Source organism: Adiantum capillus-veneris, chromosome 7, assembly GCF_014529385.1.
Source record: "Adiantum capillus-veneris isolate H3 chromosome 7, ASM1452938v2, whole genome shotgun sequence".
Lineage (NCBI taxonomy): Eukaryota > Viridiplantae > Streptophyta > Polypodiopsida > Polypodiales > Pteridaceae > Adiantum > Adiantum capillus-veneris.
The window spans coordinates 70,889,861-70,910,211 of NC_140937.1; the positions used below are offsets into that span (position 1 = coordinate 70,889,861).

General features: G+C 43.9%; 1 protein-coding gene across 1 annotated transcript in view; it reads left to right on the forward strand.

Moving 5' to 3' along the window:
* The first annotated feature begins 3,010 nt into the window (after positions 1-3,010).
* FAS2 (Transducin/WD40 repeat-like superfamily protein) overlaps positions 3,011-20,351 on the forward strand; it is a 100,412-nt gene continuing 83,071 nt past the window's right edge. The window contains exon 1 of the mRNA XM_086516039.1: positions 3,011-3,250. Within this exon, the coding sequence (XP_086372165.1) occupies positions 3,137-3,250 (114 nt within the window). The 5' untranslated portion in view covers positions 3,011-3,136. The remainder of the gene's footprint in view (positions 3,251-20,351) is intronic.

A 20,351-nucleotide genomic window follows, 5' to 3' on the forward strand; every position in this document is an offset into this window, starting at 1 on the left:
CTTAGGTTTAGTCAATGAGGGTCAGATGCATTTTGATAACATGAGGGAAAAACATGACATTGCACCAAACAAAACACTATACTTGCATGGTTGATCTTTTTGGACGTACAAGGCTCTTTGACAAAGCAATGAGAGTAATTATGATGATGCCGTCGTCTGATCATCGTCCAGTTTGGGTCTCCCTTCTAGGTGCACCGACAATGGGGAAATGTCAAGCTCGGAAAAATTTCTTTTGAGCGTGTAGTCCAACTAGACCGACATTATGGGGCAGCATATGTCTTAATGATTAATATTTATGCAGCTGTTGGGATGCAATAGGAGGTAGAACATATTGAATGCATGAGAATAAAAAATGCAGTTTGGAATAAGACAGGATCTGGCTGCTGGGTTAATGCAAGTGGAAATGCTCAATAAATTTGTTGTTGCGGATACCAAGCATCCACAAAGCAGACAAATCAAGTGACGAGAATGCAATGCTTGCACATCACAGAGAGGAGTGAGAGAGGAGAGTACACAGTAGTGGATGGAGTTGTGCAGCAACACACCAGACCCTTATTCTTTGATTGTGTGTATATAGATAAAATGAATATTAAGTTAAGGTTAGTGAGATGGGGTTTGGCCATTCTGGCTTGGGCATAGTGGCCCTTTACGCAACGAACAAGATCTTGAAATTATTTTCCCCTCACGCACATTCGTTCCACAAAATCTGTCAGCTGATCCCAAAAAGGTTTTGCATTGTCAGCATAGTGAGAAGTTGGCTAGAACTTGAGCAAAGATCAATTAGTCCACAAGGAAAAGCTTATGTGTCACAAAAAAACATTCGCATTGATGGGGAGAAGGGTGGTCAGATGCACACTCCAACACCCACACCTGACACCACTCTGAACACTTCTCACAAGGTCTTTCTCGATCCTTGGGACACCATGGAGCCCTGAGTTGTTTCCAACAGATGCAAAGTGAGGTCACTTCTCACGAGGTCTTTCTCGATCCGTGGGACACCATGGAGCCCTGGGCTGTTTCCAACAGATGCAAAGTGAGGTCACCTCTCCAAATGCAATCACCTACGCTTTCGTCTTGAAGGCATGTAACACTGCCTTGATGTCCGGAATGTCGTGTCTTCAAGTGCATCTCATTGCCCAACAGTGATGATAGGACCAGGGATCTCTGGCTGGCTGCCTATTTTCAAGATGCAAAGCGAGGACATTTCTTCTGATGTAATCACATATGCTTGCATCTTGAAAGCATGTGGCACTACGTAGGAGCAATGATCACGTATGTGAAATGTGTTGTTCTTGGAAAAGCACCAAAGAGTGCTTGAGGAGATTTCTATCCAAAATGCCATGGAGCCCTGGGCTGTTTCCAATAGATGCAAAGTGAGGGCACCTCTCCAAATGCAATCACTTATGCAAATAGGGGCTATTGTGGGGCTGTTACAGAAACATTTTGTGCTTGGCAATGTGGCAAGCTTGATGAGTCCAAAACACTACTTGACAACATGGACTATGGTGTTAGCACGTTATGCACATGAAGGACGAGATTGATTTGTTCTATGGTGTTGTCAACTTTCCAAACTTGAGTTTGGAACTAAGCAAAACAAGAGTACACATAGTACAGATGGCAGAAATAATCTGGTTTGAACTCTTTACACCAGTTGATATTGATCACCCAATGTTAATGTGCCTTTCATAGTTGAGCACCATCCTTCTTGCTTCCACCATATTTGGACGTATGAAGCGACGAGTGAATTTTGATGGGCTCTGAATTGACAGAAGCTGAAATATAAAAATTCTCGCTTCTTCCTAAAGTTCCTCCACCCAAATAGTCACAAGCCTATCTCCTTCATCCTCCATTGTCGTCTCTTGCAGCGGGTTAAGAGCAGGAGATGCCCATCATCGTTGATGCAAGGTGCATCGACGATAGACATTCAATCGCGCGGTGAGTAAGCATTATTATTCTGTGATTTTTGACATTTTTAACACTGCGAACGCAATTAATGAACACACTGAGAATTGCACGTTGTCGTGGGAATGGCACGTTCCCTCATATTATAAAAATTGGGGAGAACTATGCAAAATCCCCTGTGCAAGGAAACTTCCATGTTTTTTTTTTTAGAAACATAAAAATGAAACAACAAACAGCTAATAACATTGACATCTTGTATGATTACGAACATTGAGCTTGACAAAGCTCTAAACCTCCTCGTGGTTTTCTGCATGGTACCCCTCTGAAGCACTACGATCGGGTATCTCATTCTTTCGAGGTACACCTTTGAACCACGACAATCGGTAGCCTCTCTCTCTCTCTCTCTCTCTCTCATCCTTTCATAAAATTTTTCACTTGAGAAGTATTGAAATGGCATATATAGTTTCCAATATTTTGCTCGAGAAAGATTTAGATGTCGTGAGTCATGAAATAAGCAAGCAGTTCGCAGGTTCTCTCTCTCTCTCTCTGATCATGGCATGTGTAATAGCATGAAATAGATGTCGTGAGTCATGAAATAAGCAAGCAGTTCGTAGGTTCTCTCTCTCTCTCTGTGATCATGGCATTTGTAATAGCATGAAATAGAAGTCGTGAGTCATGAAATAAGCAAGCAGTTCGTAGGTTCTCTCTCTCTCTCTCACTCTCTCTCTGATCATGGCATTTGTAATAGCATGAAATAGATGTCGTGAGTCATGAAATAAGCAAGCAGTTCGCAGGTTCTCTCTCTCTCTCTCTCTCTCTCTCTCTCTCTCTCTCTCTCTCCCCCCCCCCAAGTTTTTGTCTTCTAAAGGTTCTTGTTTTCTCTTACCCTCGGACTCTGCGGCTAACGAAGCACTCTAGTTCATTAACAAAAAAGGGATCACCCCTTTTGGGCAGGCCAAAAAGTGTGTTCCCTCTTACACTTCAGGGGATATCGAGCTTCGAACTTGGGACATTCACAACTAAAAAGTTTCCCGCCATCGTCTCTCCCTCCACACCTTTCTCTCCTCCACAAGTCGACACAGACACAGAGTGCCCCTCCCCCCCCCCCCCCCCCCCCCCCCAAATGGCATACATGCTCACACACACAAGCGCGCGCAAATAAGTCGCACAGAAACACAGAAAAATAGCCTCACACACACACACACACACACACACACACACACATTCCCTCCCAATGAAGGGTGGTACCTTGCAGATAACATGGCATGGCTCCGACCCTGTGCTTACACTTGATTTTCATAGTCTCTCTGGCTTGTTAGCAACCGGTGGCGCAGATCACGACATCAAGGTAAGCTTTTTCATTCTCAATGGTGTACTGACTTCAGAGACAGCTGAACATTTTTGATGTGCACGTCTGGAGTGTGCCTCTCTGTTTTTTAGAGTAATTCGTAAGAGAAACTGGATGTTGTACGATATGTAATATTAATTCAAAGCTGCAAAGAAAGTGAACAGTACCTTATGCGGCATATATCGAGTTCTGAGTGCCATCTCCGTAGGACCAAAGAAACAGAAATCACAAGTCATTCTGTTTATGTCGTTGCTCATTTTTGATTTAAAGGGACCAACAGGAGGTGCCCATGGGTTTTTTTTGGGGGGGGGGGGGGGAGGGGGTTTGTGTTTGACCCTTGAATCTTTTGGTAGGCAATGTGAGTGAATGCTCCTAAGCTGCTTGCGTCTTATAATCTTGCAATTGCATGTGGTAATTCTGTATCTCTTAGTGAGAGAGCTTTCCAAGCTCAGGTCCTCTTGCTGATCTGTCATCTAAGCAACAACTTTGGGGGTGTTTAAGAGATCCATGGCTTCATATGGGACTCTATTCTGCAAGGTTGGATGGTGCCAATACAGCATGTCTACAATAGCCTTTTGGACTGCATGCTTGCGGTCTTTGGAAGAGTGAAATGAGCCCCAATTTTTATTGCTTGGATTTTTGAGACTCGAGCATGAACTGGTGACAACCTAAAGCTCAATTAGCAGAACTTTTTGGTTTGGTTGACTTTGGGATGCCTAGTTGATTTCAAGCTCGTTTTCAATTGTGCTGCAATTGATAATGATATTCTGCTCACCCAAATAATTGCTAAGCTGTTATTTGAGGTACTTAAGTGTATTTAAGTGCATGAACCTCCTTTTAAAAGGCTTTGCGGTTTGGTTGATCACCACCCCAACTTGCAAAGGTCTGCTTGCCAAGAAGCTTCTCACTTTTTCCTCGATTTAATGGCGAAGCTGTTAGATGGCAACAACTATGGCATTTGGAAGATTGCCATGAAATCTCCCTTGCTCGAGTGCCGATGACGGTGATGACCAACACCAACCATCGGCCATGGAAGGCGGATCAAACAACGCCCAATTAGCGGCCTATGCTCAACCGCAATTCTCAAGGAAACGGTTGTTTTGTTTGGCTCGAGATTGTGAAGCCAAAAGCAAGTGGTTGAGTTCGCTAGAGGACAAAGGCAAAGGCAAGCTTGACAAGGACTGCCATACCAGTACTTAGTTAACTTCCTCCGTACCCATGAGGTCCGACAACAATTGTTATAAATGTGACATGATGCTTTGTTTGGCTTGGGAGTTTGAAGCCAAAGGCAAAAGCAGGAACTCGCAGGGAAGACAAAGGTAAAGGAAAGCTGGACAGAGATAATGGTAATAAAGATTTGATAGAGGAGATCGGCCATGACGTCATATTTCTGGTCATGAGCAGAGAGAGGCTTGTGAGTGGCAGAGACGGGCAAACAATGCTCCGTATAATTAATTTGGACCCTTGTGTTGGAGTTCTAGTTATCGGTGTTTGAACGTGTGGGTCGGAGTTCAATGCACATGCATTTGGCACGAAACCAATCATACATATCCAAAACACTATGGAGGAGTGCACCAATCCATTGTTGTTGGTCGGATCATACAGGATGTGACATAGTTCATTATCTTGGAGTACTATTTTTTGGACGTGATGTGTTCACAGTTCACGAATGGGGATTCTTGGGCGTAGTGTGGTCTACAGTTCAATTTTCTAAAAAGGCAACCGATGCTCAAGATGGCATTCTTCTAAGGTACAAAGTTGAGGGTAGCAAATCCGAGGTGTATCCAGCAAGGGGTGTCCATGGTAGCTTCTTCATCGACTTGGTCTCACTATTTATGTCCACTATGAGCTGCAGAGAGGGTGTTAGAGTTTTGGCATCTCAAGTGAAGTGTCCAATGTGATCTCATTATTTATTTTGGCTTTTACTTATTTGTCAAAGTTTGGGTAGGGCAATTTACTGAGGTTGGTATATGTGCAATCCCTTGCCTCCATTGTATTACACACAATGATTAATTTGTTGCCAAGGTTGATTGATTCAAGAGACTCTCTCTCTCTCTCTCTCTCTCGTGCTCACTCTCCTTGGTCTCTATGCTTTTGCATCGTCAACTTTGACCCCCCCCCCCCCTCCCCCCCCCTTTCCTTGTGGCCTTTCCTCCCAAAAAATACCCCAACCAAACCCAACAAAAGAAAAGAAAACATACACATTCACATGTGTCACACAAATTGCCTCCCACAAACAACCACACTCCCATGCCCCCCCTCTTGCACAAGTTTTTGCTTCCAACCTATCGCTTTGGATGAACTTGGTGGTGTTTCTGAGGGATTTGGGTGAGAAGCAGCAATGAGATCCCTACAATGTAGGCTCTTAGTTTTTCAGACAATGCTAGGTTTACGTTACTGACCAGAGTTGTTAGAGTTTGAGGGTCATCTCATGGTTTTCTTGTCTAGATCTAGGGAGAGAGGGTTTCCTTGTGGTTGTGCTGGGCCTTGTGAGGTTAGTCTCTTGTACCAAATCCTATGGAGGCTTTGGTTAAGTCGATGATAGACATGATGCTACAACAAGTGGTGCAACGCACCGCCATGGATCGCGACCGCGAAGAAAGAAAGGTAGCTTTGGAGCGCAAGCATGAGCAAGCGCGCTTGGCGGCCGAAGAAAGAAAGGCAGCCTTGGAGCGTGAGCATGAGCAAGCACGCTTGGCGGTTGAAGAGAAAGGAAGCCATGGAATGTGAGCGTGAGTAAGCGCGCTTAGCGGCCGAAGAACGAAGGGCAACTATGAAGCTTGAGCGCGAGCAAGCGTGCGAAGCTCTACGCATAGCGGCCGAAGAGAAGCGAAGCTATGGAATTAGAGCGTGAGTCGCAGAGAGACCAACACATGCAAGAGTTGGTCCTACAATTACTCACCTCGAAATCGGAGCCACTCAAGGACGTGGGTGATTCATCAGGTAGTAAAATTAGAGATGCAGATTCCAACAACCTAGTCACTGAGAAGTTGACATTCAGTAAGTAGGACGGTAAGATGGATGCTAATGTTATACATTCTTGGTTGCATCAATTTAATGCTTACTTTGCGACAACTAAGAAAACAGGGAATAACAAAGTTTTGACGGTAGTCATGTATCTTGTTGGTGATGCCATTAATTGGTATCAAGCGTGGCAAGAGGCACAATTGGCTACGCACCTAGAGGAAGCCGAGGACGGCGTGTCTCTTTCTTTCAATTGGGCCGACTTCCAAGACAAGCTCAAGGCGCGGTTCATGCCACTTGAGTACCTAGTGCGGTTGAAAGAAGATTGACGCAATCTCAAGAAAAATATTATGCCAGTTATGTCTTTCTAATCGTGTTTTGTAGCTCGGCACCCTATTATAAAAATTGGATGAGGAGCACAAAGAGGCATTCCTTTTCGGATTGGACGTGGATATCAAGTTCGATGTCAAAGTCCTCGACCCAATAGATCTCAACAAGGCGGTAGCGATTGCTCTCGCGCAAGAGATGAAGCACAACAAAGGTAAGCCTAAGGAGAACAAGTCTTCTCACAGTACCACTTATAATTCTCAGAACCCGGAGAATGATAAGAAAGGTAAGAACAACAGTAATTCTCCTAATCAATCTTCTTCTATTTCTCAGGCACAAAATTCTCACAATGAACCTAAGAAAAAAGGAAAAGCTAAAAGTAAAGAAAACCCTAAGTTGACGCTCGATGAAAAATCTGCTCAAGGAATTTTAGGAGGATGGTTAACTCTTGAAGAACGAGCCAAATATGCAAGAGACAAAAGATGTTTTGAATATCATACTAAAGGTCATATAAAAAGAGATTGTCCTAAGAAAGCATCCAACGAACCTAAAGAACCCATAGAACCCATGTCCTTTGTTAATGCCATAAATGAGAACACTAGTGTGTTATAAGTTTCTAATGCTCATATAGCTGATGAGTCTCTCATGAAGTGGTATGGTCATGTGAATGGTCAACACATGGTGATCTTGTTTGATTCAGGCAGTATGCATGATGTGATCGGTGACTCTCTTGTAGAAAGAGCCCGCTTGGAGGTTAGCCAAACAACTCCTCTTGAGGTGTCGGGCTTCGCTCCCGGTATGGATTCGCTCATTACACGAGAGTACCGTGATGTGTTGTTATTCACTATTCAACAAGCTTCCTTCCGTAGAAGATTTGTTGCGTTTCCTCTCTCAGAATGTGATATGATTTTGGACATTCGATGGTTTCGTGAACATAACCCTCTCATTGATTGGGCAGACAATACACTCACTCTAAATGTCAAAAGTGATTCTTCCTTATCATTCGTCGTGGGAGGGTCTTCATTCTTTCCCTCTCATTTCTCATGTGCAGGTGACGCTTAAAAAGAAACATGAGAAGGAGACTCTCTCAGTCCTTTTTTCTCCGAAGCACGACACATTTTTTGCACGATAGAGATGTGATTGTTCGCAAGGATGATGGTTTGCACGATGATGCTTCTTGTGCAGCTAACCTCATTGCAGATACGATCAGCCACGCTGGACTAATCGTGGCTTTCGAGTCGAGGTCTAAAGAACTCACTCAGGAAGTATTGTGTGTTTGCATGAGTAGTCAGCATGCATTGTTCGAGTTTCTCATTCGTGACAATTTCTTGTATTTTTGTCACCGTCTTTATGTAAGGTACAACGGAAGTGAATGTTGAACTTTGCTCAAGATGAGTGCTTCGAACTGTGCTCAAGGGTTTTTTTTACTTACGGAAGGGAGAGCCTTCCGTTCCTTTAGTGAGAGAGTGCAAATGATCACAAACAAAGTGAAAGGACATGTGAATGAAGGTGTTGAGACTGAGAAATAGAGAGAGAAGAATACGACACCAGAATGTTGTCAAACCCTTCTCCAAGGGCCCCACTCTCTATGGTGAGAGAGGTCTATGCTATTGATTGCACAAATTTGGTACAATGGTCTAGATGCAATGGACTTGCCGACGATGATGACGACGACGAGACGGGTTGAAAACTGAAAACGCTAGGGGTTGAAATCTGCAAATCTTGTATCTGCTGAATTTTGACTCTATGTCAATGACAACGGTGATGATGACGACGATGCGTTGAAAACGTAGGTGTTGAAATCTGCGAATAGCGGGCTGAATCTGCAAACGTTGGCTGATCTGATCGTGCGGCGAGGATCTGTTGCGGAAAGGTGAGATCTGCGAGGTTTGGGGCTGCTAGAGCGGAGTCCAAGTGTTGAAAATGTAAAACGCTGATGCTATAGGCTGAACCGTCCCCAAGAATTTGCAAAACGCTAGGTGGTGCAGCAAACTGGAAATGCTAGATGGTCTGCTGGAAACTTCTAACGCCAGGCTGATTTGCAAATTGTAAAACAATCTGCAATTGCTGAAAACGGTGATGTAGTCTTGATGGCTGAAAAACGCTAAGTCCTCCTGCCGGTCTTGGTGAGAAGGTGCATTGCCAGAACTTGGTTCCCTGTTGCCTCTTTTGCCAGAAAGTGCTAGCGCTAGCTTACTTGCCAAAGTTGCCCCACCGAGTTTCCCAACAAAGTCACTTATTAATATTAAGTGAAAAATGGCTAAAATAGGAAAAATGGATTCTGTGCACTGTAAAATGCTCTTGATGGGTACTGATTGTAATCTGATGATCATGCTGTGTGCAACCAGAGGATATCCAACTACTCTAAGTGCCTGGACATGCACGGAGCCATGTGATTGAAACCATGATGTCATCTTTCCATACCAACATGTTGTGTCTCCCTGTAGTGCTAGTTGTCGGGATGACTCAAGGGATAGAGCATATCTGTCTCTGGGGAGGTCCCATAAATTATGCACGAAGGATATTGATTTAATAAGGGCCTCTACCACGAGAGGGGGGCAGCTAGCTCGGAATCTCATGTGGCATTGAGGCCTTAGCCCGAATCATCTCTGAGAGAGAGAGAGAGAGAGAGAGAGAGAGAGAGAGAGAGAGAGAGAGAGAGAGAGAGAGAGAGAGACGAAGCGACAGATTTCTGCTTCAAGATGCACTTGCCCCAAAGTCTGGTGTCCCTTTCGATATTTCTTCTTTATTGTCAATCACCAAGGTACAACTCTCGAGGGTCCAACTCTTTGCGATTTTGCGTCTAGATGCTCTGTAGAGAGTAGCCCAACGGACTCTTGTAAACAATACAAGGGACTCTAAAAGCAAAGTCCCAAAAGCATATCATCTAAATGCACTTGCTTTGAAAACTACGGATCTCCATGCCACGTCAATAGGATTCCGTGATTTTCGGGCTTGCCATACAAGGGCCACGTCAGCAACGGATTTGCGATTCTTGCTTTTCTTCCCAGTCAGCCACGTGCGCTTTGTTTTAAGCTTTAGGTTTTAGGCCCCTTGGCCATGATCTCAAAGTTTGTCAGGGTTAGGTTAAAAAAAAAACCCTAACCCTTGCCTACTTTGTATGCCATGTCACTACTTGTGACATAACCCCCTCTTGCAATCGCCCTCGATTATGCCTACAAAATAGAGAAAGGACAAAAACTAGCTCAGTAGACAGTGGACATTGACTTTGTACCCATGCACCAGATTGCACACATCCAACACTTGCACAAAGACATCAGACATTGATCAATCACATTTCCATCGAAGGTCCTATATACAAATCATGATCATTGTAACATATTTAGCATTCACATCCAGACGTGCTGATCTTGTTATGGATGTCTTGATCCACTAAATCCTGTCACTACCAAATTCATATCTTTTCTCACATTTCAAGCTAACATGCCAATGACTGTCCTAGTCAAGATATTACATTCATAGGGCATGCATCTCACCAATCCAACACTTCACACTGAAAGCAAAGTGTAAACATTCAATGTAGTCATCTCATCCAGTCCGTAACTCTTGATGCACCTAGATCTCTGTGGAGCTATCTCATCCTTCCGGAAATCTTGATGCACTAACAAGTTACATCATTATCAAGTCATCTCATCGAGATAGAAATCTCGATGCACTAGAATCACAATCTTGACTCACTTAGCCATCACATCTAGATATCATTGATTTGCACTAAATTCATCACATCATTCATAAGACAAAATGCTGCAGGCATTTCATCTTTCCAACACATACTCTAACAATACACACATGTTCAATGTAGGAAATTTTCAATTTATTGTACATCTTTCATAAAGTCATTACGTAGAATACGTGAGATCGCCAGTATTCGTGAAATCTCATGAAGACATCAGTGACTTTATGCAATCTTGGCAATCTGTGACAAGAAGTGGAGTGGCTGCCCTCTTGTGCAACACTCATGGCATCAAATTCGACTCGTTGATTTGATGTGAACTTAAGGAATAGACACTGGTAAAAATCTAAAAGCCTAAAGGTACCTCTCAAAATTGAGGAGAATTTGCGGAGACCTCCTGCCTTATTCACTTTGCATCGATAGTGGAAAGTTCCTATCCTTGATCAAATCATCGGTGGACCTAGCTTACCCTTCTGTCCTTTTCCTTGTGCCTTGGGACATGTTGGTTGTTGCTCTACCCCTTGTCCACCGCTACATCATTCCAAATCTGCACAGCCATAACATTTGCAGTCTTTGAAGTACTCAGCAGGTTGCTCTTCTGTCAGTTTTTTTCTTCTGCTTCTTACTCTTCTTCTTTTTTTGGGAGACTCCTTTCCCGTTGACTTGGATAGTAGCTTCTCTCACGTGAACATCTAACCCTATGTGCATGTGGAGAAGCTAATTCCTACTTCTAGGATTTAGGACAGCCTAGGATGTGTTATGGCACCTTTGTGAGCCTATGCGCAGGACTTGCATGTCCAGGCACTTAGCTTAGTTGCAGACCCTGTGATTGCACATGAGCATAGCCATTGTGTGCTAAATGTGAGCCTATACGTAGGACTTGCATGTCCAGACACTTAGCTTAGTTGCATTCCCTTTGATTGCACATGAGCATAGTCATTGTCTGCTAGATGTAGGCATTGGGGAGTGTTCCCATACAAATAATTAGTAAGCCTAAGTAGTTTACTGCATACGAAGCACCTTTTATCAATAGGTTTTTAACTTACTAATAAGTGAATCTTATCTATATTTGCAAGTCGTGGGATGTCAAATCAGCTTGCATGGTCCTATTTAAAATCCCTATATACCTTGGGGTCACCACTCCAAGCATTCCAAGTACTTGTAGCACAAGCACTCCTTTGCATTTTCCCCAACACTACCACCATCATCTCTGGCGTTTTGCCATCATCATCGCCATAACCATTAGTTTCTCTAGTATTAGCAGTTTCAGCATGGAGATCACAAATTTCAGCCAACGTTTTTGCATCAGCATTCAGCCCATTACTATTAGTATTGATTGCACATTTCAGCCATGCCTCATTTTCACCACTCTAGATACAAGTAATCACCACTAGCATTTTCAGTTTCAACCTTTAACCTCTCAGATCCAAGCATTAGTAGCAAGATCCCATCAGCATCTCAGCATCTAGGACCATTGTAGCAGCATTTGTCAATCTAAAGCAAACATGTCTCTAGTGATAGAGAGGGGGTCCCTTGGAGAGGGGTGTTAGCCTTCTTCTCTCTCTTATCACTCACAAAACCATCACTCAGTATCATTCTCTCTCCTCTCTCTAGTCTTTTGACATCTCTCATGAAGTAAAAGAAACTCTCATCTAGTAAAAGGAACCTTGAGTATGCATTGAGCACTCATCTTGAGCACTCACCATCAATCACTTCCGTTGCACATCACATTATTACCAGAGCTCTTTGGCAGTGTTCGGTATCATCACTCAAGAAAAGAACCTAAAGAACCTCTCTCAGATTTGTTTTCTTAAAGAATCTTCTTGGCCCTGCCCCTTACTTATTAGCCACTCCCACCCTTAGTTCATCGTGCATTGGGCACACTCTTGTCTTCGTCAATTTGTTTTAAGGGCCACTTAGCCATAAAGAACCACATAATTTTTTTGCTTGTTTGAGATTGCACGTGACCCAAGACACTTGGGTGTGGTGCTCTCTCTAATCTGTGTTTTGGAGTGACAGGTAACCCAAAAAAGAAGGGCTTGTTCAGTCTCCCCTCGTTCCTCTTTTCCACTCATTGAGAGCGGACCTTACCTTTGCGGCAGGCCAATCGATGTGAGGTGGGAAAAAGAAACCTTGGTGTGAGTGCAAGGCCGCCAAGGGGTGCACGTGCAAAAAGGAGTTGAGCTTGGGTAAGAGAAAAGCCTTCTCAAATGCAAATTGCAAGTAGTACCAAGTACCCAAGAACCCCCAAGTACCCCAGAACCCCCAAATACCCAAGAACCCCAAGTACCCTAAGAACTCAAGTACTTCAAGAACCCAAGTACCCCAAGAACCCAAGGGCTTAGTGCATGGTCATCACCCGAAGCGGAATGAATACTTTGTGTGAAGGCGATGAGTTTGAAGTTGGAGAAGAAGTTCGTACACGAAGAGGACCGTTTCCACATCCTCCTCGGTTTCCATCTATGCCACAGATTGCGCCAAATTCCATAGAGGCTTTGGTAAAGTCGATGATGGAGATGATGCTACAAAAGTAGGTGTCACAAGGCAGGCACCACGTGCCAATAGAAAAGAACAGATTGAACAGACTTTTAGCACTTCAATAACAACTGAACTGAAAGAGAGAGATGACACGCGACACTGAGTGGCGGAATTCCACCCCAGAGAGTATTGGCCCCACATGTTGGCACCCCTTTCGGTACTTCTTTATATTGCATCATCAAAGTACAAGCCGGTACTCTAGACTCTGCACCTTCTCCAGGAAGCATGCCAGAGAATGAGCCCTAGCCTCATATTTAAAAGCCCTTGGCCTAAAAAGCAGTTACAGTAAAAAAGCTTTTAAAACTCAAAAGCTTTTGGTCCAAAAGCAAAGCCAAAAGCTGTCGGCGTAAATCACGGAAATCCGTACAACCTGCCACGTCATCAGCTAGCGCAAAACGCGGAAATCTGTCCTTAGGGTTAGGGTTTCTACAGTTTTAGGTTTTTTGGCAGCAAAATTAGGATTTGTAGGTTTTAGGGTTAGGGTTTCAATAGTTAGGGTTTTTGATAGCAATTAGGGTTTGCAAGTTTTAGGGTTAGGGTTTCCAAAATTAGGGTTTCAGCAGTTAGGGTTTTTGGCAAAAATTAGGGTTAGGGTTTCTGCTCTCGGGCAACCACGTCATCACTCTGTGACACTTCTTCTATTACTTATTCTTCTTAGGGTTTAGGCCCCTCGGCCGGTAGCTCCGTTCTTCAGTAGGTTGACATGTCATCAGTTTGTTACAGTAGGCTCAATGAGCCGCAGTCGAAAGGGAAAGCTCAGTGAGTCGAAGTCAAAAGGGAAAAGGAAGTTGAGTGAGCCGCATCGGAAGAGAAAAGGAAGCTCAGCGGGCCGAAGTTAAAAGGAAAAAGGAGGCTCAACGGAATGTTGTGAAAAAGGAACACATGGCTCTAGAGAGGGAACACGAAGCTCAACGTATAGTGGTTGAAAAAAATAGGGCAGCTATGGAGCTAGAGAACGATGTGTTGTGAGACCAACGCTGTCACGTGACACATCCAACCCTAGGTGTCCGTGGACAAGCTACATCACGACAAGGGTTCGATTAGTCTGGTCAGTCTAGATTTAGAAGTGATCTAGCACTTTTGTGAGTCTATTTGTAGACCGTGCATGCTCAGACACTTAGTGTAGATGCATATCCTCTGGTTGCACACAACATGATCACAAGCGTTCCCATCAGAATCTATCCTTTAGGAGAATTTTCCAGTGCATTTAGCCTATTTTACCTATTTTTGACATTTTTCACTTATTATTTTTAAGTGACTTTTGCTGGAAAGTAGGTAGGGCAAATTGAGTAAGTTTGTTAATAAGCAAATCTAGACTAGCACTAAATGGCAGAAGAGGCAACAGGAGCCAAGCTCAGCAGGCAACTTCTCAAGCAAGACCTTGGCGGTTTCCCCCTCCAAGCAAGAAGAACCATCCCCCATTGGCATTTTCTTCAGCAAGTAGTCACCGTCAGCAAGTCCTTGCCCTAGCGTTTTGCATCAGCAACCATCGCCAGCAAAAGCTCAACAACCTAGCGTTTTTGGAGACCCATACCTAGCGTTTTTGACAGTTTTCAGCATGGCGTTTTCAGCATTGAAACACTTGTATATTCAGCCCTAAGGAGTAGCAGATTTAGCCCGGAAGGATCATGAGTTTTCCGCCCTTAAGAACCTCAGTTTTCAGCCCTAAACCTGCAGAATTTCAGCGACAAGGATCTACAGAAACAGTCCCCAAAATCAGCGTTTTTGGACTAGCCGCAGATTTTAACCCATAGCGTTTTTGGACAGCAGATACCAAATTGCAGATTTTAGCCCTTATGTCGGTGTCGTCATCCCCGTCGTCGTCGTCGACATAGCCTAGACTTGCATCAGTCACATGCATTCCCATTGTACCAATTTGTGCAATCATAAGTAGACCACTCTCGTCGACGAGAGTGGGGCTTTCGAAGGAGGGTTTTACAACGTCTCTGGTGTCGTATCTCTCTTCTCTCTCTCTCTCTCTCTCTCTCTCTCTCAGTCTCATACACTTGCACGCACAGTGTCCATTCACTTTGTTTGTGATCATAGCGTTCTCTCATTAAGAACGAAAGGCTCTACATTCCATAGAACAAAAGGAACCTTGAGCACAGTTCGGAGCACTTATCTTGAGCAAAGCGCAAACATTCATTCCGCAGCACCTAACATTGGTATCAGAGCTTTGACAATGTTCTGTATCACTCAAGGAAAGAACCACATGAATCACAAGAATTTTTTTTGCTTGTTGTGGTCGCAGGAACCCAATTTGTAACAAACTGTTGACGTATCAAAGCCTAAAGAATGGAAACCCTAATTTTTGCCAGAAACCCTACCTACTGAAACCCTAATTTTGGAAACCCTAACCCTAAAACCTGAAAACCCTAATTTTGGAAACCCTAACTCTAAAAATTGCAAAAACCCTAACCCTAACCCTATGGGCAGCGTGACAAATTTCTGAAAATTGCGTTGGTGTGATGACGTGGCAGTTTGTACAAATTTCCGCGTTTTGCGTTGGCTGATGACGTGGCAAGCTGTACGGATTTCTATGATTTATGTTGGTAGCTTTTTGGCTTGCTTTTGGAGCAGAAGATTTTAAGTTTGAAGGCTTTTTATTGTAAACTGATTTTTAGGCCAAGGGCCTTTAAATATGAGGTTAGGGCTCATTCTTTGGCATGCTTTAGTACGAAGGTGCAATCTCGAGTACCGGCTTGTACTCTGTTGATGCAATATAAAGAAATACCGAAAGGGGCGTCAAGGTTTGGGGCCAGTACTCTTGGGGGTGGAATTCCGCCACTCTGTGTCGCGTGTCGTCTCTCTCTCTCTCTCTCTCTCAGTTCTGTTGTTATTGAAGTGCTAAAAGTCTGTTCAGTTAGTTCTTTTCTATTGGCACGTGGTGCCCGTCTTGTGACACAAGTTCACTTGGGCGTGTCGATTCTTAATCGTGTTTTTGAAGAGTGACAGGAATCCCAGGAAAGAAGGGCTGGTTCAGCCTCCCCTTGTGCCTCTTTTTACTCATTGAGAGCGGACCGTGCACTTAGCGGCCGCCCAATCGACGTGAGGTGGGAAAAAGCAACCTTGGTGTGAGCGCAAGGCCGCCAAGGGGTGTGCCCGCGGAAAAGAGTAGAACTCGGGTGAAGAGAAGATCCTTCTCTAACACAGATTGCAAGCGAAAGAAGAACCTCAAGAACCTCAAGACCCGCAAGAACCCCAAGAACCAAGACCCCCAAGAACCCAAGTTCCTCGTGAACTTAAGAACCCAAGACCACAAGAACCCACGACTTCAGTGGATGGTCATCAGTCGAAGCGGAATGGATACTTTGCTTGGAGGTGATGAGCATGAGAGAGGCGAAGAAGAATTTTCCCCACCAGGAGGTTTTTCCGACCCTCCCCCCTCCCCATCTACGTCAAGGATTGCACTAACTCCTATGGAGGAGTTGGACCAGATGTTTATGGAAAGGAAGTTAGAACGCGAAGCAAGACAAGCAGAAAGAATGACAAAATTTGATCGTGAATGCAAAGAAAGAAAAGCAGAAATGGATCGCAGACATGCAGTAAGAGAAGCAGAAAGAAAGGCAGCCAAAGCAAGACAAGAACAGAGCGACAGACACAACAAAGAGTTCTGGTGACTCTTTTCTCACGTTCAGGCACAGATGCAAGAGATTTGGGAAAGGAGACTCTCTCAGTCTCTTCTTCTCCAAAGCATGACACAGAGGATTTTCATGATTATGAGAAGCATGATGAATTGAATGACAATGATTTGCATGATGCCTTGAATGACAATGATAAGCATGATGATTTGGTTGACAATGACAAGCACGATGATTTCCATGATGATCAAGATGTGATTTTTCACAAGCATGATAATTTGCATGAAGATGACGTGATTGTTCACAAGAATGATGAGTTAGTGGATGCTTTTTCTAGCGAAGCTAACCTCGTTGCAGATTCGATCAATCACGAAAGATCGATCTTGGCTCTCGAGCCTAGGTCCAAAGAACCCCTTCAAGAAGAACAGATCTTGGCTCTTGAACCTAGGTCCAAAGAACCCTCACGGGAAGTATTATGTGTTCGCATGATTGATAGGCACGCATTGTTCGAGTGTTTCATTCGTGATCGTTTCCTGTATGTTAGGTGCAGCGGAATGATTGTTTGCGCTTTGCTCAAGATGAGTGCTCCAAACTGAGCTCAAGGTTCCTTTTAGTTCTTATGGAAGGGAGAGTCTTCCGTTCTTAATGGAAAGTGCTATGTTCACAACAAAGTGAATGGACACTGTGCGTGCAAGTGTATGAGACTGAGAGATAGAGAGAAGAGAGATACGACACCAGAGACGTTGTAAAACCCTCCTCCGAAGGCCCCACTCTCGTCGGTGAGAGTGGTCTACTTATGATTGCACAAAGTGGTACAATGCGGATGCAATGGACTGATGCAACCTGGGACTATGTTGACGACGACGACGGTGATGACGACGACGACTTTAGGGCTGAATTCTGTGGTCTTCTATCTGCTGAATTTCGGGACTGATTCGATGGCTGAAAATGACTGTTTTGGCTGCGTTTTTATGGGTTGAAAATGGGGGAACTTCTGCAACCAAGTGGGGCTGAATCTGATGCTCTGCCATAGGCTGAAAACCAAAAACGCTGATGCTTACTGAGCGTTAGTAGAACGTTGGCCTTGATGAACAAAAACACTGATAGGCTGAGATGGTAAAACGCTAGCAAAACTGATGCTCTTGCTGGCGATTGGGTGGATCTACAACCGCTAGGGGACTGATGATGATGGCGATCAAGGCAAGGGCTGAAACACCAAGTTGTGGAAATGCCCAGCGAAGATGGGGATCCAAAACGCTAGGGGTGCTGGGGGGTTCCTGCTGAGAAGGTGCCTATTGAGCGGGAAGCTCTTGCTGCCTCTTCTGCCATTTAGTGGTAACTTGGGTTTGCTTATATATTAACTTAGCAAAATTGCCCTACCTACTTTTGTTGGAAAGTCACTTAAAAATAATAAGTGAAAATACCAAAAATAGGGAAAATAGGCTAAATGCATTGGAAAATTTCCCTGATTGAATCTGATGGATTCTGAAGGGAATACTGATAATCATGCTGTGTGCAACCAGAGGATATGCATCTATTGCTAAGTGACTGGGCATGCACGGTCTACAAATGCCAGATCACTCTAATCTAGACTGACTGGACTGAATTGAACCCTGATCATGCTGTAGCTTGTCCACGGACACATAGGGTTGCATGTGTCACGTGACATCCCCTCCTTTTCAAAGTGAGGTACTGGTACCGAATTGTATTGCGTCGAGGGAGAACTCCAATAGCATCCGGAATCTTGGAAGGGACTCTTCGCCGGCCCACTCTGATGTGTGGGTCGTGCGGTACTTGAACTTCATAAAGGTCTGCAACGCTTGCTTCTTTGGGCCGTGCCGAAAGCGACAAAGTCTTCTTTGGCTCGTTCAATGCTTCAACTGCGTCGAGAGTCATGCTTCTTTCTTCTTCAAGAATCTCCATGGCTGAAAATTCTTGAAACCATTTCCAACACAAAACCATGAACATACCTATTCTATGTAAAGTGAGTGGAAAAAATCTCTTCTTCCTCAAAGACTGTGCATGCAATGTAGATGAACATAGAGACGGAGTGACAACCCGTTCATCAAACACATGCAAACAATGAGATCGAATCTTTCTCTTATGATCTAGAGCAATCAACTGTGGCAATTCACAATGGAAATGCGCATGCTTGGTGCTCATACTTTCATGTGCTCGTTCATGGACTATGTCAAGCCAAGGAAGAGACATGGAATGTGGCTTCCTTGAATGCATACTTCTCAGCTTTTCATAAAAAATCCGCATACATTCGTGCTCATTCATGAGTGAAACATGCTCTACGTACAATATGTCATGCCTAGTAAAAGGGATCACATAAAGACGCTGACTAAAATACAAGAAACAATCACGAATGAAACACTCAAACAATGCGTGCGTATCAATCATGAGAACACATAATACTTCCTGTGAGGGTTCTTTGGACCTAGGCTCGAGAGCCAAGATCGGTTCTTCCTGAATGATCGAATCGTCTTGTGGGGGTTCTTTGGACCTCGACTCGAAAGCCAAGATCTGTTCTTTGTGATTGATCGAATCTGCAACGAGGTTAGCTTCGCTAGAAAAAGCATCCACTAACACATCATCCTTGTGAACAATCACATCATCTTCATGCAACTCATCATGCTTGTGAGAAATCACATCTTGGTCATGCAAATCATCATGCTTGTCATTGGCATCCAAATCATCATGCTTATCATCATGATTCAAATCATCATGCTTATCAATGTCAATCAAATCATCATTATGCTTCACACAATCATGCAAATCTTGTGTGTCATGCTTTGGAGAAGAAGAGACTGAGAGAGTCTCCTTCTCCTGAATCCTTGCAATCTTGTCCTGCATAATAGCAATGAGAGATGGAGAATGAAGAATGTCCTCTCCATGAATAACAATAGAAGAACCACTTGTGGCATTGAGAGTTATAGTGTTAGTCATAAAATCCATGAGAGCGTCATTATCACGAAACCATCGAATGCCCAAAATCATATCACATCTCGAGAGAGGAGAAACAAAAAATTTTCTAGTGAAGGCAGTCTGTTGAATTGCAAACAACACATCAAGGCACTCCTCTGTGATGAGAGCGTCCATACCGGGACGAAAGTCAGAGACCTCGATAGTAGATTTCGAACTAACTTTGAGGTGGGCTCTCTCAACAAGAGAGAAACTGATCACATCATGCATACTACCTGGGTCAAACAATATGACAAAACGGTGCCCCGACGTACAACCATAACATTTAATGAGAGAATCATCAATGGGAGGTCATGAGAAACTTGGGACACACTCGTGTTATCATTAACTGCATTTACAGAGGAAGTGGGTTTTGTGGATTCTTTAGATTCATTCGATTCAAGCTTAGGACATGTTCTTTTTATGTGACCCTTAATGTGACAATGAAAACAACGACCTTCCTTAGAATAAGTGCTTTGTTTTTCCGACGTGATGTATCCTCCTACAATTCCTTGTGCTACCTTTTCATCTGGAGTAAGCTTAGGTTTAGCAATTGTGTTAGCCTTACCCTTAGATTCATTGGAAGAATTCTTTGATGAGAGACTGTTGGAAGATTGGTTAGAAGAGTTATCATTCTTACCATTCTTACCGTTCTTACCGTTCTGAGGGTTCTGAGAAGTCTGCGAGGTGCTTGTGGAAGTCTTGTTCTCCTTAGGTTTTCCCTTGTTGTGCTTCATCTCTTCGGAGAGAGCAATTGCTACCGCCTTGTTGAGATCCACGGGGTCAAAGACTTCGACATCAAACTTGATGTATTCGTCTAACCCAAAAAGAAAAGCCTCTTTGCGCTCATCATTCGATTTGCGTAATTGAGTACCTAGCTGCAAAACACGGTTAGAAAAAGACATGACCGGCATACCATGTTGCTTGAGATTGCGCCAATCCTCTTTCAATCGTGCAAGGTACTATGTGGCATAAACCGCGCCTTGAGCTTGTCTTGGAAATCAGCCCAATCAAAGGAAAGGGGCGTGAA